The sequence below is a fragment of the Geotrypetes seraphini genome, chromosome 6 (assembly GCF_902459505.1).
Source record: "Geotrypetes seraphini chromosome 6, aGeoSer1.1, whole genome shotgun sequence".
Classification (NCBI taxonomy): Eukaryota; Metazoa; Chordata; class Amphibia; order Gymnophiona; family Dermophiidae; genus Geotrypetes; species Geotrypetes seraphini.
Genome location: NC_047089.1, coordinates 226755123 through 226782843, shown reverse-complemented (window position 1 = coordinate 226782843; position 27721 = coordinate 226755123). Strand labels below are relative to the sequence as shown.

General features: G+C 44.6%; 1 protein-coding gene across 1 annotated transcript in view; it reads left to right on the top strand.

The window, feature by feature from the left end:
* Positions 1-5010: 5010 nt before the first annotated feature.
* Positions 5011-27721, top strand: part of LOC117362561 (arylsulfatase D-like) — a 42389-nt gene continuing 19678 nt past the window's right edge. Inside the window, exons 1-5 of the mRNA XM_033949116.1 lie at positions 5011-5155; positions 12286-12395; positions 16514-16663; positions 19844-19965; positions 24105-24227. Of these exons, the coding sequence (XP_033805007.1) occupies positions 12370-12395; positions 16514-16663; positions 19844-19965; positions 24105-24227 (421 nt within the window). The 5' untranslated portion in view covers positions 5011-5155; positions 12286-12369. The remainder of the gene's footprint in view (positions 5156-12285; positions 12396-16513; positions 16664-19843; positions 19966-24104; positions 24228-27721) is intronic.

Below are 27721 nucleotides of genomic sequence, written 5' to 3'. Positions count from 1 at the left end.
CGAGGCCCCATTTGGAGTATTGTGTTCAGTTTTGGAAGGCCATATCTCTCTGTGGACATCTCGAGACTTAAGGCACTTCAGAGGAAGGTGACAAAAACGATATGAGGATTGGGCCAAAAGACACATGAGAAGAGATTTCAAGATTTAAATACGTTTACCCTAGAAGAAAGAAGGAATAGGGGGGGGGGGACATGATTCAGGCATTTAAATTCACAAAAATGCTAATCTTTTATCAGCCAGTGGTGGATCTGACCTCAGAAAACGCATATTTAAATCAAACAGTGGAGGCAAAGCCTGAAGCGTATACAATTAAGACGGCAATCTGCTCAGGATTTCGAGCCGTTCATAGTCTTATCGTTGGCAAAAAACTCCACTTTAAACAAATGTGACTTTAACAACTGGACCAAACGTGAGAGTGTGGTGCAGTGGTTAAAGCTACAGCCTCGGCACCCTGAGGTTGCGGGTTCAAACCCACATTGCTCCTTGTGACCCTGGGCAAGTCATTGAATCCCCCCATTGCCCCAGGGACATTAGATAGATTGTGAGCCTGCCGGGACAGAGAGGGAAAACTGCTTGAGTACCTGAATAAATGCATGTAAACTGTTCTGAGCACCCCTTGGACAACGGTATAGAAAATGGAATAAATAAAATAAAAATACTTAAAAGATATTAGTATGCAAACTAATCTTTTTTTTTTTCCTCACTCCAGCCTATTCCAACCATCTCTTGCACAGTCTGAATCCCACAAATGAGATGGTTGGGATAGGCTGGAGTAAGCTTCAACGGCAGCTCTAGTAGTTGGAAACTAAGGTCAGCACTACTATGAATTATTTCTATAGCGCTACCAGATGCACGCAGCGCTGTACAAAGTCACAAAGAAGAAGGAAACAGTCCCTGCTCAAAAGAGCTTACAATCTATTAAGCCAAGACAGCCAAACAGGATGTCATGGATACAGTTAAGGGGAACGGTTAATCAGCGGGCTGGGTTGGAGGGTAGAGGGACAATCAAGTCATTGTGACATCACTGATAAGGTTGGCTCTTATTGGTGGAATGAGGCATTATGACATCACAATCTCAGCTCTGGCTTCCCAAAGACTGAAACTCGTCACACTACTACTACTACTACTACTACTACTATAAATTATTTCTATAGCACTACCAGACGCACGCAGCACTGCACAGTCACAAAGAAGAAGAAAACAGTCCCTGCTTGAAAGAGCTTACAATCTAAACAGCCAAGCCAGCCAAACAGGATGTCATGGATACAGTTAAGGGAATTGATTAATCAGCTGGCTGGGTTGGAGGGCAGAGGAGTAGGGTTAAGGATTGAAAGTTATATCAAAAACATTGTAACATAGTAGATGACGGCAGATAAAGACCCGAATGGTCCATCCAGTCTGCCCAACCTGATTCAATTTAAATTTTTTCTTCTTAGCTATTTCTGGGCAAGAATCCAAAGCTTTACCTGGTACTGTGCTTGGGTTCCAACTGCCAAAATCTCTGTTAAGACTTACTCCAGCCCATCTACACCCTCCCAGCCATTGAAGCCCTCCCCTGCCCATCCTCCACCAAACGGCCATACACAGACCGTGCAAGTCTGCCCAGTACTGGCCTAGTTCAATATTTAATATTATTTTCTGATTCTAAATCTTCTGTGTTCATCCCACGCTTCTTTGAACTCAGTCACAGTTTTACTCTTCTTGGTCTGGGGCCCAGAAATATCAAAGGAAAAAAAAGACATTTTAATTTTCAGAGACTGGGAAGTGGTCAAAGTAGAAGTCATGACTTGAGGTGGCAGGGTGGGAAACTTAGGAGCAACGTCAATAAATACTTTTTCACAGAAAGGGTGGTGGATGCCTGGAATGTCCTTTCGAGGGAGGTTGCGAAGACAAGAACCCGGCGATGAAATTCAAGAACGTATGGGATAAACACAGAGGATCTCTGCCCCTACATTCCTTTTTACTCTGAGTATTGATTCGTAGGGGTTTTCTCTAATTCTAATAGCATATTTATTTATTTAAAATACTTACAGTCCACATATCTGAAACCTATGTGGATTCCAAAATTAAAATACATAAAATAAAAACACCCAATAAAATATAAGTCCAAAACCTTAGTCTCCCGTCACTCTGTCAATACTTAACCATAGGACGAGTAGGGTTGGTGAAGAAAAGGTTCTGGGTGGGTGTCTGGAAAAAAAATAACTACAAGCTACCTTTTCCTGGAAAGCAGCAGCCCAGGAATCCTTTATGAGTCCCAGGACTGGTCCATAAAGTCTCAGGGTGCTGGGGATGCTTAGTTGTGGGTGCATAGGGAAGGGGTAGGGGGAAGGCAGTCTCAGAACAAGTCTCCATATTAAGATGCATCTCCTTCCCCAAGATCGCTCTGTCTCTTATTCAGTATTCATGTGCAGTATGCTTCTCCCGCATCGGAGCAATACAACAACATCACTTGCAATAATACTAATTACCAGTCTGGCTCCATCTCATAGCAGCCCAAACGTTATGTTATAACACCCAAAGCCATACATTGTTCAGCAAAATAAAGTGGATTACACAGTAATATCAATCAGAAAACTAGGGTCGTGCTTCTCCAAAGATCGTAGGAGTAGATTCACAAAGCAAACCGATCGTGTACCGATTGGTTTGCGACCCCTTTGCGACCCGATTTCTCTCCGACCCGATTCACTAACCTGTGTACCGATCCAATTCCGATCCGTGCATGCAAATGAGGGGAAACGGCATGCAAAGTAGGCAGGGACACGATTCACTAAAAAAAAAAAAAAAAAAAGAGAGAGAGGCACTGACTGGGCTGACTGATCCAAAATAAATGACTACTCGGATTGGAGGAAGGTCACAAGTGGTGTTCCGCAAGGGTCGGTGCTTGGACCAATGCTATTCAATGTAGAGCGAAATAATAAAATTCACAGATGACACCAAGCTATTTAACGGGGCTAGGACTAGATTTACAAAGGGACATGAACAAACTAGGTGAAGATTTACAAAGGGACCTGAACAAACTAGGGGAGTGGGCGACGAGATGGCAGATGAAGTTCAATATAGAGAAATGTAAAGTCATACACGTAGGAAACAGAAACCCAAGGTACAGCTACACAATGGGAGGGCTGTTATTGAGTGAGAGTTCCCTAGAAAGGGACTTGGGGGTAAGAGTAGACATGACAATGTCGGCACAATGCGCAGTGGCTGCTAAGAAAGCGAATAGAATGCTAGGAATAATCAAGAAGGATATTACAAGCAGAACGAAAGAAGTTATCTTGCCATTGTATCGGGCGATGGTGCACCCGCATCTGGAGTACTGCGTCCAATATTGGTCGCCGTACCTAAAGAAGGATATGGCGATCCTCGAGAGGGTTCAGAAGAGAGCGACACGTCTGATAAAAGGGATGGAAAACCTTTCATACGCTGAAAGATTGGAGAGACTGGGGCTTTTTTCGCTGGAGAAGCGGAGACAGAGGGGATATGATAGAGACTTATAAGATCACGAAGGGCATAGAGAAAGTGGAGAGGGACAGATTCTTCAAACTTTCGACAACTACAAGAACGAGAGGGCATTCAGAAAAATTAAAAGGGGACAGATTCAGAACCAATGCTAGGAAGTTCTTCGCCCAACGGATGGTGGACACCTGGAACACGCTTCCAGAGGGAGTGATAGGATAGGGTTCAGTACTGGAGTTCAAGAAGGGATTGGACAATTTTCTGAAGGAAAAGGGGATAGAAGGGTATAGATAGAGGGCTAGTATACAGGTCCTGGACCTGATGGGCTGCCGCGTGAGCGGACTTCTGGGCATGATGGACCTCAGGTCAGACCCAGCAGAGGCACGACTTATGTTCTTATGAGGACCAGTCGCTCAGGTCCTTTCCGACTGCCATGCCTTCTGCCGCCCTGCTTCTCTGCTCTCAGCCCCAATCTGCTGCCTGCCCCGATCTCCTGCTCTCGCCCAAAATCTCTCCTGCCGCCCCAACTCTCCTGCCCTTCACCGTAGTGCAAGCCCATGGTTTTAACCCATAGGCTTAAAGCGGGTTAAAACCACGGGCTTGCAAAAAAAAAAAATTTTCCTGCTGAGAGCATGGGTAGACCATCTACAGGCAAGGAAGATGGTCTGCGCGTGCTCAAGGATCGCTCTCTAGCGATCCGTGCGGTCGATGGGGGGCGTGTCAACAATCGCCCCCATTTGCATGCAGGTCTTTAGTGAATTCATCGGCCTGCATGCAAACGCACACGGATCAAAGATTAATGAATCTAGCCCATAGAGTTCCTATGAGCATCGGAGCAGCGCAGAGCATTCAGAACACTGGCCGGCGTTAAAAATCTCTTGTGCAATTTTGTAAAAGTGTGTGTGTGGGGGGGGGGGGGGGAAATAAGACCTCCATATGCATGTATCCAATTTGACAAAAAATAATAATCAGGATCTCCCAAGAGAGATGCAGCCATTTGATAAGCTCAATTACAGGCACAAAAGCAAAAGGCAGTTTTTATATCACAGGTGCCAAAATGTCCAAACTACTATACAGTAGCGTGGATGTCCTGTTAAACCCACTTTTATCTATAAAAGAGATATTTTCGCACTGCATATCTATGAGCAATCTTTGTAAAGACATTTTTTTTCTGCATCCGCTTTCTTTGCTTTACTGTCCATAGAGTGGTTTCCTTTCTATAAAATATGCTTTCTTTTAGTCTGCAAACTGCTTTGCTCTGCAAAGTCAGTTTAAGCAGTATAGTGGATATGAAATAAAGATGGGTCTCTGACACGCATGCACTTGAAATACTGTAATTTGAGAGGAGAAAAGAGGTTGCAGCACAGTGCTTCAGCAAGACACGGACTTTGCCTTCAACGGGAGAGCAAGAACAGCTTATCCTGGCAGTGCCAGAGCTGGAAGTTGGTGGATGGGCCAATCAGGAGTGAGAGAAGGCGGGTCTTGAGCAGCTGCTATCAGACGCACGCGCATAATTTTGCTTTGGCTCATAGTGACCCCCTGCTGCATCAGAAAGTGCAGTATGACTGGGAAGCGAATGATTAGGAAGTAATCATTCTTTGAGAAACTGATGAAGAGAAATTAGTGAATGTGAATGAAGAAGGTGGCAAGCCAGAGATCAGTTTAGTTATTGCAACGAGAAGGAACTTCTGGCCAGTAGGTAAGGGCTACAGTATATGTATGTAATGTTAAATATTATGTTAAGGGACTAGACCAGGGGGTGTCAAAGTCCCTCCTCGAGGGCCGCAATCCAGTCGGGTTTTCAGGATTTCCCCAATGAATAGGCATGAGATCTATTAGCATACAATGAAAGCAGTGCATGCAAATAGATCTCATGCATATTCATTGGGGAAATCCTGAAAACCCGACTGGATTGCGGCCCTCGAGGAGGGACTTTGACACCCCGGGACTAGACGTCAATGGCATATCTTTAGACAGGGTTACCAGACGTCCGGATTTCCCCGGACGGCTTTTCAAAACCCGGCACTTTGTCCGGGCTTAGAAAAGAAATCACGTCGGGAGGGGGCCTACGCGCATGCGGGGATGCGACACGGCGATGTCGCGTGCACGCACACGTGCGCGTGACATCATCACATCTGCACGTGCGCGGATGGATGCCTTGCTGCCCGACGAACAGGCAGTGGGGGGCGGAGCTGGGGCATAACGGGATGGGGTGGGTGGAACTGGGCAGGCCTGGGTGCGGGTCTAGAGGTCCGGATTTTACTGACGTAAAATCTGGTAACCATAACTTTAGATAAACCTGAATCTCATTTTGTTAATTTGTTAAGGTAATATATAGAAATAAAATATAACATAAAGGAAATAAGGTGATGCCTTTTTTATTGGACTAACAATCTTATGTTATCAGTGCCATGGTAAGGGGGGGGACCAGTGGGGCAGACCGCCCCGGGTGCTGTCTTGGTGGAGGCGCTGGCACCTCCCTGCCATGCTCGTGCCCTCCCTTCCCTGCACCTCTTTAAATCTTTGCCAGCGCGATAAAGTACTCTGGCCTGCTGCTCGCGTCAGCCCGGCTCCCTCTGAAATCACTTCTGGATCATGGAGCCAGGAAGTGATGTCAGAGGGAAAGCCAACACCAGCGCGAGAATCAGGCCAGAGAGGTAAGGGGTGGGGAGGAAAGGCGCGAGTGTTGTATCCCCGCGGAAGGAGTGAGGTGTGGAGCGGAGGGTCGGGGGGGGAGGGGGGAGTCCACCACCCTGGGCACCTCCAACTCTCACTACGCCACTGTATGTTATGTTATATATAATCTTATATCCCGCCAAATCCTCGTAAGACAGAGTTCTAGGTGGGTAAAATATGCATAGAATGTAAGATAAAATCAGATTACAACCCTGAGGCTTCTAAAACAGCCAAGTTATAAATCGCATTGTCGTTACTCAGAATAGACAATCTAGTACAACAGACACTTCATTCCCGATCATTCGGGTAATCAATCCCTTCTCACGAGAACTCTTGTAGGAAGTTTCATTTGCATACCTTTTTGCTCCTCACCCCTTACCTCTGGGCTGTCCTTCCTCAGATGTCTTTCTACAAGTGAGACAGTAGGAGCTTGTCTTTTCTGCTCATGTTTCTTTTCTTTAAATTAGAGTATTTTTTGCTCTAATTGTGAGGCTTTTGGTGCTGCAGAGGATCCCCCTTTGTGGGACAGCCCTGGCTGCGGAAGAGCACAGACTCTGAGGGTTAGGGTCTGTTTCCAAAGGGTAGAGTCACACTGCTTTGCAGTGCACCCACTTGGACAGCCTGCAGTAAAAGTTTGCAGGCTCAGGGACCATTGCCTTGGGAGCACTGCTTGCGCCAGGTTCATCCGCAGTGGGCTTGAGTGCAGGCTGTGAAGCTCCATGACAGATTTCCAGGATCAGGGCTGACTGCTTTCTCCCCCTTCCCCCCATTTGGTGTGCATGAGGTCCATGGAGGGCGTGAGCTCTCTGGCCAGTGGTTTGGGCCTGAGATGCAGTCAAAAGACTCAAGCAGTCCAAATTCCAGGCTTGTTGAGGCAGAGGTTCTCCCTGTAAGTTGTTTGCAGCTTCTCCTATTGCAGCCCCCAGCACACAGCACGACACAGTGAGCAACAGTCTGACAGCCTGGTAAAATGAATCGGAGGTCGGGTCCTTAATATCATTTTTTCTTCATTTCTGGGATTAGAGTAAGGTTCCCTCACCTCTAAAATCGCCAGTGTCTATTTTTCAGTTTAGTTATCTCGGGTCATTTTGGTGCTGAAATTGCAGCTGCGGCAGCTGTTTTGGATTTCCCAATTTGAATTTGAAAGCCTCTATCTGCCTCCAAACACCTAGTTTTTGATTAGAAACAGATGGGATGGACTCCTCAGGTCAGGATACTTCAGATTCATGCCCCATTTCTGGTGGATGGCAGTCCGAGGAGCACGCATGTTCCACATGCTATGCGGCGCTTGAGGAGGGGGTGGAAGTCATTGGCTTAGCTCTTTCTGGTCCCTTGGAGTGTATTAGTGCCCAGTCAGTCCAAGGAGCAGGGAAAAAGTCCAGATTTGAGCTGGGGAGCAGCGCAAGTGTGTCTCTGGTGAAGTGCAGCCATGTTAAGGTGGGAAAAACCCAGAGAGGTGCCCAGCAGCTTCCACAGGGGTTGTCTGGACATCAACAGCAGGGTTTTCTCCCTGAATTCATTAACATGATGTTTGAAGCCTATATGAGTACCCTCTGGAACTGTGGCCATAATCGCGCGGGGGTCCCTTTCCCCCAAAGAGCACAGCTCCCCAACAAAAGAGCCATGCGCAGGTCAGGGATGCTGGGTCAGATGATAATTCAGATCATGATACTGATCCTGTTTTAATGCTTTTACTCTTACAGTCAGGCTCCTTTGTAAACAGGGGATATTTCTGTGTCCCTAGGAGGTGAGGACCCAGTTTGGGGGGAGGCTGCAGACCTTGGTGAAAACCCAATGGTGCGCTGACTGTTTAAACCTTCAGCGCTTAGGGAATGATCACTGAATCCCTCCTAGAATTGAAGCTTGAGACTTCTCCGTCCTCTGCCACGCAGTGCTCACTTATGAGCAGTCCTTTTGCTTTCCCTACCATCCAGACATTACGAAAATGCTTACAGATCATTGGGAGGTTCCGGAGGGGCCCCTTTGGGTGGCCAAAGCCATGGCTAATCTACAGTATGTCCGATGGATGCCGCTTTTAACTAGCTTTTTAGTCCGAAGGTGGATTCACTAGTATTGCACATTACCAAGGGTACCTCTCTTCCCATTACGAAAGGCCTCAGATACAAGCACACCTTCAACGCTATGGTCACATATATTGGCACAAAAATGTGGAACTGCCTCCCTACAGCCATCAGAACTGAACCGGGCTCCTTCATTTTCCAAAAGAAATTAAAGACCCACTTCTACGATACCATTTACACACAAGGACAATGACAAGTGTTCCCGAGTACCTCCTACCACATCTATGGATCCAAACAGACAATTGGCCTCCTGACATTGGACTATAATGCACAATTTCTACCTCATAGTATCTCTCTCTAAACAGCATTAGCTCTCTTTCCGTTGTATTAGTCTATCTCTCAAAATGCTTTGTATTGTGTCTTCTGTGGCATCCTTTGTTCTGTACTAAATTGTATTTACTTTGTAATTACACTGTAAGACAAACTCCCCGGAATGATACTAAAGGATACTGTGATAGGGTGAAGGTTTGCTCCTGGGCCAGCAGAGGGAGCTTGAGCAGTTGAAAGAAAGAGCTAATCTGTATAACTTTCTGCAAAGACTACTGGGAACTATCCACTCATCCTGAGGGAAAAGTGGTGCTGAAAAGGACAGGTCCCAAGCAGAGAGCAGAGAAAACCAAGAGCTTCTTCGAGAGCACGGTGACCCTTGGGAGGAGGAATGCTGACTTTGGCCTAACTTCCAGTAAGCCCAGTGCTGATAGTGGGCCTGGTGCAGTAGAGGAGCTATCTAATGCTGACCAGTGCTGATAGGGGGCACGGTGCACAGTGTAGTGGACAGAGAGGCAGTGAGAGATCCTTCCCTGTATTAAGTCTACTTGGTAGAACTTGGAGGGATGGGAGAGCCCTCAAGGTTTGCAGCCAGTAGAGGGCCCAGTGAGAGAGCCATAGTTGCCAGATCCATGGTTTTCTCATCCAATTTGGAACACTGGTTGCAGGAAATTTTCAGCAGCTGCAAGTTGTGTTTTTGGGGCTGTTTTTTTATTTTTGGGCATTAATTTGGGCTGCATCATGGCACTATTTTCAAGCTGGTTCGGTAATCAGAAAATCAGCACTTAGTGTATCCTACCAATGAAAGCTCTTACCTGCCCTCTTTCCACAGCCAAACAGAATAAGAGCTCTATCTCTAATGTTGCCAAATTTGCCGATTCGAATCGATTCACCAATTCACTTCTATTCATTGGATGAACCTGTTGCAATTCATTGGTTTTCAAATTTTCTCAACTATAGAACAAACTTCCTCTTATCTTAAGGGGTCCCGGTCCTTTTCAACTTTTTCGCAAATCTTTAAAAACTATTTTATTTGCCAAACACTTTGGAAATCAGTCATATTAATATTAATGTTACTTTTTTAAAGTATTTTTTTTAAGTTACTGTTAACTGAGTTGAGCTCCATTTTGGTTGAAAACCCAGTATACAAAGCTAAGTTTTAGTTTAGTTTCATTGTCTGAGAAAATCAGACTCACCCATTCAGCGACCCTCACCCTGGTAAGATCTGACATACCGCCAAGGCCTCCTAAAGCAGCAGCAGTGGTGGTGCTCTGAACTGGCTGCTTTGCGGCTGCCCTGCCGGGGCTTTCCCTCTGCTGCGTCACTGATGACATCATTGGTGATGCAGCAAGGGAAGCCCTAGTGGGACAGGACACAAAGCAGTCCGTTCAGAGCGCTGCTGCTTTAGGAGGCCTCTGAGGTATTTCAGGTTTCACGGTGGGAGGATCGGTGAGTGAGGCTGCACATGGGGATGGGAGGGGGGAGGGATGGAAAGCTGCTGCACAGGGGGATGGGTGGGAGAGGAGGAAAGCTGTTGCTCAGTGGGAGGGGAGGAAAGATGCTGCACACGGGGAGAAAGGAGAGAGGAAGAATTGTTGGGGTGGAGGAAAGGAAGGTAGAGATGAAACAAAGAGGTAGAAAGAGGCGAGAGGGAGAAATCATTCATATTGTGGAGGGGAGGGAGACATGCATGGAGAAGAGAGAGGGAGAAATGTTGGACAAAGGGTAGAGGGCAGGGAGAGATGGTACAAGGGGAGAAAGGAAGAAATGTACAAGATAATGGAGGGGAGGAAAGGAGAGATGCTGCATGGAGGGAAATAGAGAACTGTGACCTAGGGCACAAGGCAGAGGGAGAGAGGGAGTGGGAAAGAAACAAATGTTAGATATGACAGTGGAAGGTTAAAAAAAAAAAATTCTATTTTCTATTTTGTGATTACAATACGTCAGATTTGAAATGGGTATCCTGCCAGAGCTGGTGTTAGACAGCAAGCATGAACTAGGACCTAACAGAGAGAGGAAAAGTATTTTTTATTTTGTTTACACCAATGTTTCTCAACATGCGGTATGCATACCCTTGGGGGTACGCGGGCTGCCTGTTGGGGGTACGCGGCATGGCCACCGCCAGGGATCCCTCCCTGCCTCCCACTGGAGATCCCTGCCTGCCCCCACTGAAGCTGCTGCTGCCAGGGATGCCTCCCTGCCTCTGTATGCACACCCGCTGCACCACCCCCACCCCCTGAAGCCGACCCGGAGCCGACACGCACCCCCCCAGCAGCAACTCGGCATAGGGGACAGGCCAAGGCACTTGCAGCGGCCGGCCCACAAGCCTACCCCCTGATGTCAATTCCAATGTCTGGCTTGGGACTTTCTCTCCAACCTCAGAATTGACATTGGGGGGGGGGGAGATGGTGGGAGTAAGACTTGTGAGCCAGCCACGTGCAGTATGTGCGGCCTAAGTTAGGCGCCTAACTTTAGATGTCTATTTATTTAGGAACTTAACTTTGGGCGCCTGTTATGGAATTTTCCCACGAGGGGTGTTTTGTTTTTCCTTATCGAGAAGCAGTTTAGGGAAGTGAGAGTGAATGATCTAAGCTGCATAAACTAGAAATTAAATGCTGAAGCCCCAGACATAGCCTGGCATTGAATATCTGGGAATAACACCAGCAGCAGTCAAAACGCTCAATGGCACTTGCTAAATATTTACCCCCCCCCCCTTGTATTTGGAAAAGGAATTTTAGTGGCAGGGTGTGGAGTTATTTTTTAACCCAATTCTCTTTTCTGTTGGTTTTTGGAGATATACGAGGGTCATTTCATACATAAAGCACACTATTTTACTTTTTATTTACATGTTTTATTTTTTTCTTCCAAGTATTTCTTTACAATCCTTCACTATAGTCTCCCTGCTTTGCAATGACCGAGACCCAACGTCCGGGAAGCTTCATATTCCATCCAAGACACCATTTTAGTTCAGTTGCCGAATGGCTTGGGTACCGGCAGAAGAAAGCTCTTCCAGAGATGCAAAACGATGTCCACGCATAGGTTGGTTCAACTTTGGAAAAAAGTCGAAGTCTGGTGGACTCATGTCTGGACTGTAGAGAGCATGAGGTAACACCTCCCAGCTGTATTTGCGTAGTTTTTCAATGACGACATTCCCTTTGTGTGGGCGAGCAATGTCGTGAAGAATGAGTGGCCCAGCCAAGAGCAACTGAGGTCAGGTTTTTGTGCATTTTTCTGCGCATTTTTTTGCAAAAAATCACGATAATACACTGCTGTAACACTTCTTCCACATGGAACTTTATCTGTGATGATGATGCCTTCATGATCATAAGCAAAAATCATCATTTGTTTGTCTTTTGATTGAGCTCATCAAAATTTTTTGGGTCGTGGGGAAGATGGAGCTCTCTACTCATAAAAACTACGCGACTACGGCTGGAAGGTGTTACCTCATGCTCCCTACAGTCCAGATCATGAGTCCACCAGACTTCGACCTTTTTCCAAAGTTGAAACAACCTATGCGTGGACATCGTTCTGCATCTCTGGAAGAGATTTCTTCCGCCGGTATCCAAGCCATTCGGCAACCGAACAAAACGGTGTCTTGGATGGAATAATGAAGCTTCCTGGATGTTGGGACTCAGTCATTGCAAAGCAGGGAGACTATATTGTAGGATTGTAAAGAAATACTTGAAAAAACTAAAACATGTAAATTTTAAAAAATAGTGTGCATTATTTATGAAATGACCTTCATATTTAAAGTTTAGTCTCCACAACTTTGTTTTTAATGCTACGAAACTTGTCTCTGTTTTAGGGTTTATTAACAAGGTATGAAAGTTCCTCTTTGACTGAATTTAACCCAGTAAATCATCTGAGAGGACACTGGTAAAGGGATAACATGGAATGTCTGCTGCGAAGTTATTGGTAAGCAAATTTTAAAAAAAACCCCAAGTACGCTTATTGGGAGTATTTTTCTAAGGAGCTTCGACCTAGACAGTGGCGTGACGAGGGTGAGTGGTGCCTGCGGCGGGGCACCCCTCTCCCGCCCTCTTCCCCCCCTCTCCCACATGCGCCCCTTCCATGTACCTTTTTAACTTCGGTACGAGCAGCCGCCAAATTGCTGCCTGCATCAGCTTCGGCACTCTCTCTGACGTCACTTCCTAGGTATGGGTCCCGCGAGCAGCAAGTTTGTGGCTGCTGGCGCCGAACGCAAGGGGTGTGCGTGTGACAGGGGGAGGAGTGGGGGTGTGTGTGTGGAGAGGTGGGATGGTGCTGGCACCCCAAGCAAGAGAGCGCCTGGGGTGGATTGCCCCCCTAAGTACGCCACTGCACCTAGATTTAAGGGGCAAAAATGTACCAATATTTTAGTCATTTATGTGCATATGTGGAGATATAATGTGCATATATCTGCACTACTCTGTAATTATGTGCCAATATTTAATGGCATGTAGGTGGGCATTCACATGGCACCATGGCTGGCATTACGAGTGTGCAAACACAGCAACTGCCCTGGGCCCCCCCCCCTTATGCAGTGGGTCCCAAACTTGCCCAAAGTGTAAGAAAGTACAGCCTACCAGGTGGCTCTGGGGCTCACTCCCAAATTTACATTACATTAGTGACTTTTATTACGCCATTACCTTGCGGTTCAAGGCGGATTACATAAGAGGTTATCTGGACATTTCCAGAAGTGTTACAGAGTAGAGCGGGTTGCTTCGGGGGATTGAAATGCTTCCTGCGGCGTTAGTTTGTCTTAATGGATTTCTTGAATAGCAGGGTTTTTATTTCTTTTCTGAAAGTTTTGTAGTTTGGTGTCGTGATCAGTAGGTTGGAGAGTTGGAGGTCTAGTTTCGCTGCTTGTGTGGCCAGTAGACCATCGTACATTTTTTTTTGCGTTTGACGCCTCTGATTGGAGGGTGCGTGAATGGTGTCTGGGTTCTCCTTTGCCTGGTGGTGGTAGTTTGGATTAGGCGGTTGAAATTTCTGCCCTCAGCTTCAGAATGTAATGTAATGTAATTTATTTCTTATATACCGCTACATCCGTTAGGTTCTAAGCGGTTTACAGAAAATATACATTAAGATTAGAAATAAGAAAGGTACTTGAAAAATTCCCTTACTGTCCCGAAGGCTCACAATCTAACTAAAGTACCTGGAGGGTAATAGTGAAGTGAAAAGTAGAGTTAGAGGAAAAATAAAAATAAAATAAACATTTTAACAAGACAACATTGATCTAAATACTTTGGAAGGTAGAAGAGAGGAGAGAAAGGAATAGAAGCAGAAGGGGGAAATTTAAATGATAGAAATAGAACAAAACAAAGACAAAAGGCAAAACAATAGATAAGATTAAAGATAAATCATAAGCTGGAAAGAAAAATAAAATAAAACTTTGTCTTTAATCCACGGTTTCAGCGTCAGTGATGAAGTGGAGCAAGTAAGTTTAGGAGGAGCAATTGACGTTTCCAGAAAGGGCTTCTTCAGGGAAGAGACTAACACTATGTCTAACACTAGCCCTGTAGGGTATATACTGACATGCATAGATCACAATCTACTCTACAGGTGTGCACTATTTTGCACTGCACATACTTTTGACATGTGACTTAGTTTTTATAAGCAGTCCTTTCTGCTTGTGAATCAGTGTTTTACTTGCAGAAAAGATTTGTGCCGTAGGGGGATCATTTTATAAAACATACTCTGTTGTTTAAGGTAAGAACCTAATCTTTCGATGCCGATGACTCCTAGATATACTACTCTACATCTGAAATTTCACCTAAAGTCCAAGAAAAAGTCTCAGCCTATTTGACTGTCATTGCTGCCTGGATGTCCTGTTATCATCTGAAACGAAACATGTCTAAGACTGAGCTGCTCCTCTTTCTTCCTAAACCCTCCGTTCTCCGTCTCTGTAAGTAACACTGTCATCGTTCCAGTCTCCTCCGCTCACAACCTTGGACTCATCTTCGGGCTCCGACCTCTTATTTTCTACACACACCCAACAAACTGCTAAGGCCTGTCACTTCTAGCTCTACATTACCAAAATTCACCCCTTCCTCTCTGAACACACTACCAAGACCCTTGTCCACCCTCTCGTAATCTCACGCTTAGACTACTGCAATCTACTTCTAACGGGTCTCCCGCTGTGCCGCTTCTCCCCCCTACTATCTGTGCAAAACTCTGCTACTCGACTCATCTTCTACCAACCTCGCTTCACTCATGTCACCCCTCTCCCTAAATCACTTTACTGGCTCCCTATCTGCTTTCGTATACAGTTCAAACTACTAGTACTAACCTACAAGTGTGTTCATGCTGCTGCCCCTCAATATCTCTCCTCTCTTCTCTCTCCTTATACACCTCCCAGAGAACTTTGTTTCTGAGATCAGCTGCTCTTAGCTGTACCCGTCTCCTCCTCTGCCAGTTCCAGACTTTGTTCCCTTCATATAGCTGCCCCGTTTACCTGGATTTGTCCGCAACGCCCCTTCCCTTCCCTTGTTTACAAGCAGACTTTTGATGTAGCTTTCAATACATAACCCTACTCCCCACTGTCCACCAACCCAGCCAGCAAATTAACCAGTCCCCCTAACTGTATCCATGACATCCTGTTTGTCTGTCTTGTCTGTTTAGATTGTAAGCTCCTTCGAGCAGGGACTATATTCTTTGTGACTCTGTACAGCGCTGCGTTCATTTGGTAGTGCTATAGAAATAACTAATAGTAGTAGAAGCAGTGTGTCAGTCTTTTGGAAGCACAGCTGAGATTGTGATGCCATAATGCCTCATTCCACCAATAAGAGCCAACCTCATCAGTGATGTCACAATGACTTGTTTGTCCTGTACTCCCCTCTGCCCTCCAACCCAGCCAGCTGATTAACTGTTCCCCTTAACTGTATCCACGACATCCTGTTTGTCTGTCTTGCCTGTTTAGATTGTAAGCTCTTTCGAGCAGGGACTGTTTTCTTACTCTCTGTGACTCTGTGCAGTGCTGCGTGCGTCTGGTAGCGCTATAGAAATAATTCATAGTAATAGTAGTAGTGTGAAGAGTTTCAGTCTTTGGGAAGCAGAGCTGAGATTGTGATGTCATAATGCCTCATTCTACCAATAAGAGCCAACTTCATCAGTGATGTCACAATGGCTTGACTGTCCTGTACTCCCCTCTGCCCTCCAACCCAGCCAGCTGATTAACTGTTCCCCTTAACTGTATCCACGACATCCTGTTTGTCTTTCTTGCCTGTTTAGATTGTAAGCTCTTTCGAGCAGGGACTGTTTTCTTACTCTTTGTGACTCTGTGCAGTGCTGCGTGCGTCTGGTAGCGCTATAGAAATAATTCATAGTAATAGTAGTAGTGTGAAGAGTTTCAGTCTTTGGGAAGCAGAGCTGAGATTGTGATGTCATAATGCCTCATTCTACCAATAAGAGCCAACTTCATCAGTGATGTCACAATGGCTTGATTGTCCTGTACTCCCCTCTGCCCTCCAACCCAGCCAGCTGATTAACTGTTCCCCTTAACTGTATCCACGACATCCTGTTTGTCTTTCTTGCCTGTTTAGATTGTAAGCTCTTTCGAGCAGGGACTGTTTTCTTACTCTTTGTGACTCTGTGCAGTGCTGCGTGTGTCTGGTAGCGCTATAGAAATAATTCATAGTAATAGTAGTAGTGTGAAGAGTTTCAGTCTTTGGGAAGCAGAGCTGAGATTGTGATGTCATAATGCCTCATTCTACCAATAAGAGCCAACTTCATCAGTGATGTCACAATGGCTTGACTGTTCTGTACTCCCCTCTGCCCTCCAACCCAGCCAGCTGATTAACTGTTCCCCTTAACTGTATCCATGACATCCTGTTTGTCTGTCTTGCCTGTTTAGATTGTAAGCTCCTTTGAGCAGGGACTCCCTCCTTCATGACTCTGTACCACATTGCATACTTCTGGTAGCACTTTAAAAATAGTAGTAGAAGTAGTAGAAGAGGAAGCAAAGCAGAGCCAAATTATCCAAAACAATAATAGTTCAAATCATTTCCCCGCCTAGCCACCACCAGATGCTCTCATTGTCTGTACTTTTGTAGGAATCCTTCAGTCTTGCTGTTCTTTTCCCTCTTGCTTTGGAGAGCATGTGAAGCCCGAACAGGAGCCGATTCCAGGCCCAATATTTTGATATTAATGGCAGACGACCTTGGCATTGGAGACGTGGGCTGCTATGGCAATGTCACAATAAGGTAAGCCTACACAACACACACACACACAACACACAGACACCCACAACACAACACACACACAATATAATACACAACACACACATACACATCACACACACACACCCACACACCACACACAACACACACACACATACAACACAACTGTTTATGCCTCTCTGTGGTTGTTTGTGCTGTTTGAGTGCACGTGGGCAGTGCTCCGGGTGAGTCTGGACTGGACTCTGACACAATATCCGATAAACAAGGCCATATAAAACATATTATTTCCCTACTGTAAACTGCAGATCTGCTTTCTGCACAGTTTATTAAAAGTGGGCAGAATACATTTACCAATTTTTTGTGTGTGAGGTGTGCATAAACTGAAATGAAGTCAGTCGTTTATACTGGAAATCAAACCTAATTTAGGCTAATTGTTAGTCTTGGATCAAGTAAATAGCTTAGCAGGGTTTCAGTAGGGTTCTTAAAGAAGTTAATTGACGTGATATTACGGTATGTTCCTGAGGCTTAGGCCCTCTATTACTAAGGTACGCTACGCGTCTTAGTGCCCGTTTAGCACGCGCTAAATTGACACGTGCGCTGATGTGTTAGCGTTTAGCGCGTGTATAGCGTGCGCTAATATTTAGCACGCGCTAAAAAGCATAGCGCACTTTAGTAAAAGAGGGGGGTTACTCTATATCTCCAAAAGGTCTGTCTGTATTTTCTCAACGACGCAAGCTACATCAAGACAGTCTTTAGGAAGTGAAGCATCACAAAAAATAACGTAGTCACATGCTACTCTGTGTGCCTTTTTCTTGCAGCACACGTGGCTGTAAATTCTATAAGATCCCGTTCCCAAATGTAAAACACGCTCGACATGAGAAAATTGTGAAAGACCACGTGGAGGGCCATTTTCGATAGGACGTCTAAGTCCGACTTTGAACGTTTCCCAAAGGGCGTCCATAGGTGGGGGCAGAGAAACACCCTTTATTGAAACCGCTGGGCGTCCAAAATTTTTTTTTTTTTTTTTAAATTAGCCACTTGGACGTCTTGGCCATCAGGATGTCCAACTTTAGGACGCCTAACTTGGTATGCCATTTCCGACTACAAAAAACTCCCAAGTACCAGGAAGTGATGTCAGAGGGAGAGCCGAGGTTGGAGATGCTGCTCGCGCCGGCGAAGAGCTGACGTGGTACGGGGGGAAGGGGAAGGTGCATGCGCGGGTGGGGAAGGAGCGGGGAGGCGCACCCTACCCTCGCTACGCCACTGCCTACATCCAAATAATAATGAATAAACAGTAAGTGATGAGATCGGTACAATATCATATTTGAAGCAACAAACAAAAATAAATCCTTGCCACGCAAGCCACTTGATTGTACTCACAGTGTCATATAAACAAAAAGGTTGAGTCTGTCAAGATTGGTTTAACAACTGACTAGCGTATCTTTAGCTATTTAGCAGTCCTGCAGTTTTGAACTTTTAGGTACTTATGTTGAACAACCAAACACTACTAAACCTTTCCAGGCAGGTGTGTGTTATTTTTCCATAATTCTTATATATCAAGAATGCAATAGACCAATATCTAAACTAAACTAAACCTTAAGTTTATATACCGCATCCTCTCCATAAAGATAGAGCTCGTCATGGTTTATAGAAACTTGAGTATAAGGAAGGAAAAACATAATAAGAATTAGTGATTATAAAGGGGGTAGCGAGATTTACATGTTTGAGAATAGCCAAGTTTTCAGATGCTTTCGGAATAATTGGAAGGAGCCCAAATTACACAGCTGAGTAGGAAGGCTATTCTAAAGCTCAGTGATTCTGAAGAAAAGAGATTTCCCTAATTTTCCAGCATAGATAATGCCTTTTAACGAGGGGAAAGATCGTTTAAGTTTTTGGGTGGATCTGGTAGTGTCAGGTCTCGTAGAATTCCAAGATAGTGGAATTAGAGGAGGAAGAATGCCATGCAAGATCTTGAATGTTAGGCAGGCACATTTAAAGTGAACCCTAGAAATTACTAGAAGCCAGTGAAGTTTTGACAGAAGTGGGGAAACATGAATGCAATAGACCAATATCAAGAATGCAATAGACCAGAAACATCATAAGATGCAAACTGCCTCACCAGATGCATGCTGGAGAGGATGTATAGGCAAGGGTGATTTTGATCACAAGCGGTGGGTTCAACACAAGAGAGGTTTTTTGAGCATCTATGATCGAATCTGGAACCTTTAAAGTCTTGGATATATTCCTTGAACTATTAAGCTCTGAATAGGTTTCTATGATAATTAACCATGCCATTAAAAACTAAAAATTATTTAAAAAAAGAGTTCTATGCAGAACTTGGAGACCTACCAGTGCCTACATCGAGGCACTACCTGAGAAGTGGGTGTAGTTAGGGGCAGAGATTAAGTGTGGTATGACTTAGGTGCTGGTAAATTAGGCCAGGAATATACCGGCACCTACCATAATGGCACTTACTGATGTCTAAGTCAAGTTAGGCACGGCTAGGTGTGATTCTATAAACGGCGCCTGGCGGTTGATTGATATCCATGCCGAGCTGGGCCTAAGAGTTAGGCATCAAATATAGAATCAGGCCCATAATAGATATGGAACTGCCAAATACCAAGACAGACTCTCTGACGTTCAAAAACGCTTACATAGAAACATAGAACATGACGGCAGAAAAGGGCCAAGGCCCATCTAGTCTGCCCACACTAATGACCCACCCCCTAACTACCTCCATGAAGAGATCACACATGCCAATCCCATCTTTTCTTAAAATCTGGCATGCTGCTGGCCTCAATTACCTGTTGTGGAAGATTATTCCAGCGATCAACCACCCTTTCGGTGAAGAAATATTTTCTGGTGTCGCCATGAAATTTCCCACCCCTGATTTTCAACGGATGCCCTCTTGTTGCCGTGGGTCCTTTAAGGAAAAAGAGATCCTCTTCCACCTCAATACGGCCTATGACATATTTGAACGTCTCGATCATGTCTCCCCTCTCTCTGCGTTCCTCGAGTGAGTACAGCTGCAACTTACCCAGTCGTTCCTCATACGGGAGATCCTTGAGTCCTGAGACCATCCTGGTGGCCATTCGCTGAACCGACTCAACTCTCCGCACATCTTTTTAATAATGCGGCCTCCAGAATTGTACAATCGATACTAGACTTAGGAAACCCGTAATGGCGTGATATCTTGCTTTCTAGGACCCCTAACATTGACAGACTAGCAAAGGAAGGCGTGAAACTCACTCAGCACATTGCTGCAGCGCCGCTGTGTACCCCGAGCAGGGCAGCTTTCATGACGGGCAGATACGCCGTGAGATCAGGTAAGAGTCTTTTCGTGGATATCAGGAGCCACTTTTCTAGGAAGGTGCCCAGGTGAAACCCTCAAAAGAGGTGACTACCTTATATGAAATAGGTCCCAGAACCAGCCTGCTATCACATAAATTCCCATGCACCAATCCGCACCTGCTCCGAAGATAGTGTAACTTTGCGTACGTCTTCTATGCACGTGGTCACGTCTTGGAAATGGCACACTGACAAATCCACGCCCGACAATTGTGCGCCCGTACAAGTGCGCGCACAATTGGGAGAGAGAAGAAGCATAATCTTTATAATTTAGCTCTAGTCCTTTGTGAAATAAAGGTATTGGGGCCACTTGGAAATAGTGACAATAACATGATAACATGATCAAGTTTGAGTTAAAAACTAGAGTGAAGATACTAAGGACATGGGGAACTTGGAAGGAGCCTTTGTGTGTGGTAGACACCTGGCTGGACGCCCTGTCAATTGCACCCCGTGAAATGCGCACACCAAAGAGGGAACATTTGAAAGGAATATATTCATTGTGCTACTCTAAATCTGCCATAAGTGGAAATGTGGAAGGCCCAGATTTGCTCAGACTCCTCAGGCCCCTCCCAAGGGACGGGGCCTGAGGAGTCTGAACAAATCAGGGCCTTCCACATATCCACCTATGTAAAGGGTTCCCATAATCATTATCTAACCCTAGCACTAGATACCAAGTGAACCTTTTAAGTGGAATGGGGGGGTTCGGGGTTCCCCCACCCTACCCCCTCAAAAGACAAAATAGTATCCGCATGGAGCGCAATTGTCGGGGTGCATTTGACGGGTCACCTCCTATTCAGTGCGCACATTTATCATGCTTGCAAATGTCAGGGCGCATTTGTCATGGTGCAATTGTCAGGGCGCGCATTTGACAGGTCACCCTTTGAAATATATGGGCAACTCTGCCTCTGCTCTGCCCAAAATCTGTCCAGGGAACCCCAATGCACATCTGCGTGGAAGAACACAGTTTTTTTGGCATTCATGCTTTTTGGACCTGATGATATAAATGGTGCCTAGGTCGGTGAGTGCCTAGGGAAAAGGTATCGTATTTTCTATCATTTAATTTTCTGACAATATTTTATTTATATCCATATTTTACTCTTACAACCTCCCCGTTGTTCTAACCCTATATGTTTCTCTTGCACTATAACCATTGTAGTTCTTCCCCCATTCCAGCTTGTTACCAGTCTAGTATTGTATGTCTGTTCGAAGTTGTCCAAGTATGTTATTGTCCCCCCATTATAGTACTGTAATTCGCTTAGAAATATTTGATAAACATGTGTATCAAATTTTAAATAAAACTTGAAACTCGTCTACCACATGTCAATCAAATGTAGGCGTCATTTGTAGAATTGCACCTATTAGGCGCAGGTAGGTGTCTACAACTTAGGCCAAGGTGTTCCTTGCCTGGAATACTAATGCCTACCGTTGCCTACCAGTTTCCCACGCCCAAACTCTGCCTCCCTAATCATGCCTACTTTTTGTGCAGGCGCTGGTGGCACCTTGCTGAATTTGGTGCGGAACTTGAATTAATTGCTTTTTAATTTTTTTTTTTTTTAATTGGCTTTTAATGGTGTTTTCAATTATCATGCCAATTAAAAAAATGTTACATTCCACACCATCTGGTGCCGCCAGGCCTAGGTTCCATTTATAGAATCAGGCCCGTTGTGTGCCCCACATGAGAGCCCTTTTCACATGTAAAACAGGCTCGGGTACAAACTTAGGACCAGATTTAGGGTGAGGAACTGGCTGAGTGGAAGGCGACAGAGGGTAGTGGTCAATGGAGATCGCTCTGAGGAAAGGGATGATACCAGTGGTGCGCTTTAAGGTTCCATTCACGGGCCTATTCTTTTTTTGTAAGTGATATTGCTTGAAAGCTGTCTGGTAAGATTTGCCTCTCTGAGGATGATACCAAAATTTGCGATAAAAGTAGTGGATAGTTTTATACTTTATTAAAATTTGATTTAACGCTTAACATAAAATTTCAAAGCGTTGTACGTTAAAAATCTAAAGTAAACAAAAACAAAAACAGTAGAAAAGCAGACTAACTTGTGGGGGGAGGGGGGGAAAGGCTTAAGCAAGAATTGGGGGGGGGGAAAGGCTAAAGCAAGAAGGATAGAAGGGGGAAAATTACAATAAAAAAAAAAAACCAGGATAGAAACAAAGGGAAAAGATAGTGTGGGCATGGCTTCGCCCGGAAGTGGCCTTGGGCGGGCTTAAGCGTCGGTTCGCCTCTCCATAGACAGGAGACAAGACGCCTGAAATGCAGGACTTCAAACTGCTGGCCTACTTTTCAATAACAGTCTAAAGCAGTGGTCTCAAACTCGCGGCCTGCCAGGTACTATTTAGAGGACCTCGGCATGTTTATCATAATCACAAAAGTAAAATAAAACAGTTTCTTGATCATATGTTTCTTTAGCTATAAATGACAATATTATTTATAAGATTTATAAACTATAAAGAGTTTTACCTCATGCAAAATTGTCATCTAATATAATAAAATGATAGGCCGTGCATGCGCACTAAAAAAAACGTGTTCCCTGATCCGTCCCGAAAACACGAGTGCGCATGCGCGGGTTTTACGTCATCACCTACTCTCCAACTTGCGCCACCAATCACTGTCATCACCTGCTCTCTACCTCGCGACATCGATCACTCCTCCTGCACCATGCCTCGCCAGGCATGTCCGCAACCGGCCTCGAGCTCCTGGGGGCCGGCGGCGCGAGCCGCCCGGCGGTGCAGTGCTGAGGTCCCGCCTCCGCCCTACACGGCGCCCAGCCCTACACTGAGATCCGCGATCGTGTTGCCATGGAAACCCCGCCGCAGCCTCGCGGCTAGGTAGGGGGACAACAATCGCGCTTATGTTCAAGCCGCCGCCACGACTCCTCTCTCGAACCGCACCAGGATCGAGAGAGGAGCTGCGGCGGGGGCTTGAGCATAAGCGCCATTGTTGTTCCCCTACCTAGCAGGCGGTCTTCCTCACCCGGACCCACCGTTCCTTCCCTTCAGTTCAGCTCCGCCTATGTTAAAAGGAGCTGCTTTGAAATTGGAGCCCTGCCGCCACCGTAACACGTTCCCTTTGCCGCGGTCCCATATGTCAGAGAAGGGGCGGGACCAAGGCAGAGGGGAAAGTGCTACGGCAGTGGCAGGCCTCCGATTTCGACGCGGCTCCTTTTAACATTGGTGGAGCTGCACTGCACTTGATGGAGGGAGGGAAAGAACACTAGTTTCTTTAATAAGACATTAACTCTTTTTTCAGAGGCCCTCCAAGTACCTACAAATCCAAAATGTGGCCCTGCAAAGGGTTTGAGTTTGAGACCACTGGTCTAAAGCAAACCAGCTATCGTGCCATGTATAACTCCAAATGCAAAGAACTAAACTTTGATATATAGACACTGGGGATATCTCAGAACGCTACTCTGAAAGATATCAGCGTAGCAGCACTCCTCACTGAGTTCACCCTGTGTATATCAAACCTAATATTTTTTTATTTTTTTCTTATTATATTTTATAGTTAAAGCTGTTAGTACATGTCATCCTTAAATTGTAAGCTCTCTGAGGACAAGGAAATACCTACTATACCTGAAATGTAATTTATTTGCATCTTGGATTTGGGTAGATCAGCAATCAAATCCCAATGCCATTAAGAGTGCGGTCTCTCTGCCAAGAGTGCACACGATTATCAGAAAGTGAAAAAACTCAAAATGTTGTTTTCCTGCTCGTTATTTTTTTTTAAATGATATGCAATGACATGAGTTACTGGGCAGACTTGCACGGTCTGTGTCTGTGTATGGCGGTTTGGTGGAGGATGGGCAGGGGAGGGCTTCAATGGCTGGGAGGGTGTAGATGGGCTGGAGTAAGTCTTAACAGAGATTTCGGCAGTTGGAACCCAAGCACAGTACCGGTTAAAGCTTTGGATTCTTGCCCAGAAATAGATAAGAAGAAAAAATTAAAAAAAATAAATAAATAAAATTTTTTTTTTAAATTGAATCAGGTTGGGCAGACTGGATGGACCATTCGGGTCTTTATCTGCCGTCATCTACTATGCATACTATGGGATACACTTTTGTCCTTTTACCTTATAATGAGAAAATGCCTTAACTTTCTGTCACACATTCAGGCATGGATTCTGCAAATTTTTTTCGTATTCTATTTTGGATTGGTGGGTCAGGGGGACTCCCACCAAATGAAACAACATTTGCCAAAGTCCTACAACAACAAGGTTACACCACTGGACTTATAGGTATGGAGCTTCTTGTTTTCTTATGCACTTTAATATTTATTTATTTAAAAAATTTCTATACCATTTTACATCAAAACGGTTTACAAAATGGTTACATACACAAAATCTTAAAACAAACTAAAACAAGTAGAAACAGAAGAATGCATCCACAAATAATTGTGTTTTAGCAATTTTCTGAATGAACTCCTATCACTGCATTTCCAAATTTTTCCTGCAAGGGTATTCCACAATTTTACTCCTGCACATGAAAAGGTCTTTGCATTGGTTTCAGCATATTTTTGGGTTAGCATTTGCTTTCAGTAATGCAGAATTTTCAGAATGCAATGATCTTGTTGGTTGATAACTAGACATCTTGCTCTTAAAAATTTTGGGATTGTGCCATATAAAAATTGGTGACAAATCATAGTAATAGTAATTAGTTGCTTACATTTTGTGTTTATACAGTATTTTTTTAAAACCATTGTAAACTGTCCATTCTTGAAGATTTTTGCCTTTGTTTTGACCTATGAGTTTTTACCTCCACTGTTATTCCAATCATTGCAGCAGTGGACCTTGGCTAGAGGCAATGCACCAGGCCTCTCTTCTAGAACTCTCTAATCATAGGCCTTGGTGTCGCCCTCGAACAAAGCATGCCTACTTTTCCCATTGAAAAGATGACCTGACTCCAGGAATGAACCAGGGATCTTCTGATTTATAGACTTGCCGTTGTTCCCATTTATGTTTCTTGCATTGTAATATACCACTTTTCACTTGCAAAATCAAGATGGTTTACAATTCAGGCATCACAGATTAGAAACAAGACACCACTGTAATAGAAATATAGGGGAGGGAGAAATGAGGTGATTGTTACTGGAATTCACTTAGAGGAAGGAAAGGTGAGAAGTGGAGTGCCTCAGGGATCGGTGTGGTGTCCGATTCTGTTCTATATGTTTGTGAGCGACATAGCTGAAGAGTTAGAAAATAAGGTTTGCCTTTTTGCGGATGATACCAAGATTTGTAACAGAGTGGACACCCCTGAGGGAGCCATAAGTGATGGGAGGTGGTAGTTTTTGGCCAGCGTGGGGGTTAGCGCGTGATGAAAATTCACGCGCGTTAACCCCGCTAGCGCGGCTTAGTAAAAGGAGCCCATAGAAATTGGTTGACCATAAAATAATACTGGTTAAAAAAAAAAGATTTCATAATTATCATTTTTTTCCACTGAAGATATAGTAACCAAATAGAGTTAATCTCTTGGTTATGGAATCCTGAGTTGTTTCTAAAAATTTTGTAAGATCTAAAATATCTGGGGAATTTATATTATCTTTCCCACCGTCTTGCACAACCTCTCTGGTTTCACATGGTACATAATAAGCATTAACAATTTCTTTATCGTATAGAACCAGTTGAAGTACATCCTTAAAATACATTTTGAAAAATTCCCTAGGAGAAAGGAAATGAGTCACAGGAAGATTCAGAAATCTTAAATTAGTCACCCTAGAAACATTCTCAACAGCTTCCAATTTGTGCTGACTGGAGAAACTGGGGCTCTTTTCCCTGGAAAAGCGGAGGCTTAGAGGGGACATGATAGAAACTTACAAGATCATGAAGGGCATAGAGAAAGTGGAGAGGGGCAGATTCTTCAAACTTTCAAAAACTACAAGAACGAGAGGGCATTTGGAAAAATTAAGAGGGGACAGATTCAGAACCAATGCTAGGAAGTTCTTCTTCACCCACAGGGTGGTGGACACCTGGAATGCGCTTCCAGAGGGTGTGATAGGACAGGGTACGGTATTTGGGTTTCAAGAAAGGATTAGATGTTTTCCTGAAGGAAAAGGGGATTGAAGGGTATAGACAGAGGATTAATATGCAGGTCCTGGACCTGGTAGGCCACCGCATGAGTGGACTGCTGGGCATGATGGACCTCTGGTCTGACCCAGCAGAGGCACTGCTTATGTTCTTATGTACCATGGTTGATCTTATGTCTCGTTCTGTAAATGTATTAGAAGCTTCCTCAGTAAATTGACTATATTGCGACAAATTATCTTGTAATGTCTTATCTAATGTATTTATTGCTAGCATTATGTCTCTTAAAGAACAGTCACATTCTTCTGAGGAAGACTCATTGAATGAATGTTAATTAAAAGAAACCTTAACTGTTCCAGTTTCAGAAATCTCCGACTGCTGAGATAATTCAAAAGATTCTTGATCTTTTTGAGCCTTCCTGTAGAAAAGTTAACTTCGGAACTTCCTTAGGAGAAAGATCAAGTTTCTCACAAACAGGTTGCGGGGGCAGGGTGGGGCCCCCCGTATTAATAGGAAAGTTTTGAGAGGAGGGGAAGAGTCAACGGACGATGACACAGTTGTAAAAATTAAGGGCTCTTTTTACAAAGGTTGCGCTAGTGTTTTTTAGCAAAATGCCACGCCCGCTAGCCGCTACCGCCTCCTTTTAATCAGGTGGTAATTTTTGGGCTAGCGCGCGCTATAACACACGCTGATCTTGTGCAGGCGCTAAAAATGCTAGTACACCTTTGTAAAAGGAGCCCTAAATGTTTATCCATTGGACCCTTAATCTGCATTTATTTATTATTTATATACCACTTATAGCCTAAGTGGTTTATATGCAGGTACTCAAGCATTTTTCCCTCTCTGTCCTGTCTTCCTGTTTAATCCTCCCTTTCTTTTCCCCATCTACAAAGAGCGGAGAAGAGTTCTACACTCCATGCTCCGAAGTGCTTCAAAGGTGCATGCACCTTTGGACACGCTCCTTTGGATACATGCCTGCGGCCACATGCCCCAAACATCCAGATATCCCAGCCTGCTAAGACCCCTCTCCGGCTTGGTTAGTGGGGCGTCCAGCCAGGTGCCTGACACACACAAAGGCTCCTTCCAAGCTCCCCGTGTCCTTAGTATCTTCACTCTAGTTTTTAACACAAATTTGATCATGTTATCATGTTATTGTCACTATTTCCAAGTGGCCCCAATACCTTCATTTCACTAAGAACTAGAGCTAAATTATAAAGATTATGCTTCTTCTCTCTCCCAATTGCTTTACCTTTTCCTAGCATAAAGTTCATTAGGACTCTGGAAGGGGATCATGCCCTTTAGCTGATAAGAACTGAATATCAGTAATTTTGCTATCTCCCAGTCTATTAAAACCAAAATTTGCAACCATATTATCAACAAATCAGAGAAAATATTTCATCACTCAGCGTGTAATTGAACTCTGGAATTCATTGACAGAGGATGTGGTGAAAGCAGTTAGCTTAGCAGAGTTTATAAAAGGCTTGGATAATTTCCTAAAAGAAAGAAAAAAAAACAAACAACTCCAGAAGCCATTATTAAGATAGACTTGGGAAAATCCACTGCTTATTTCTAGGATAAACAGCATAAAATTTATTTTACTCTTTTGGGATCTTGCCAGGTACTCGTGACCTGGATTGGTCACTGTTGGAAACAGAACACTGGACTTGATGGTTCTTTGGTCAGTCCCAGCATGGCAAGGAACAGGACAATTC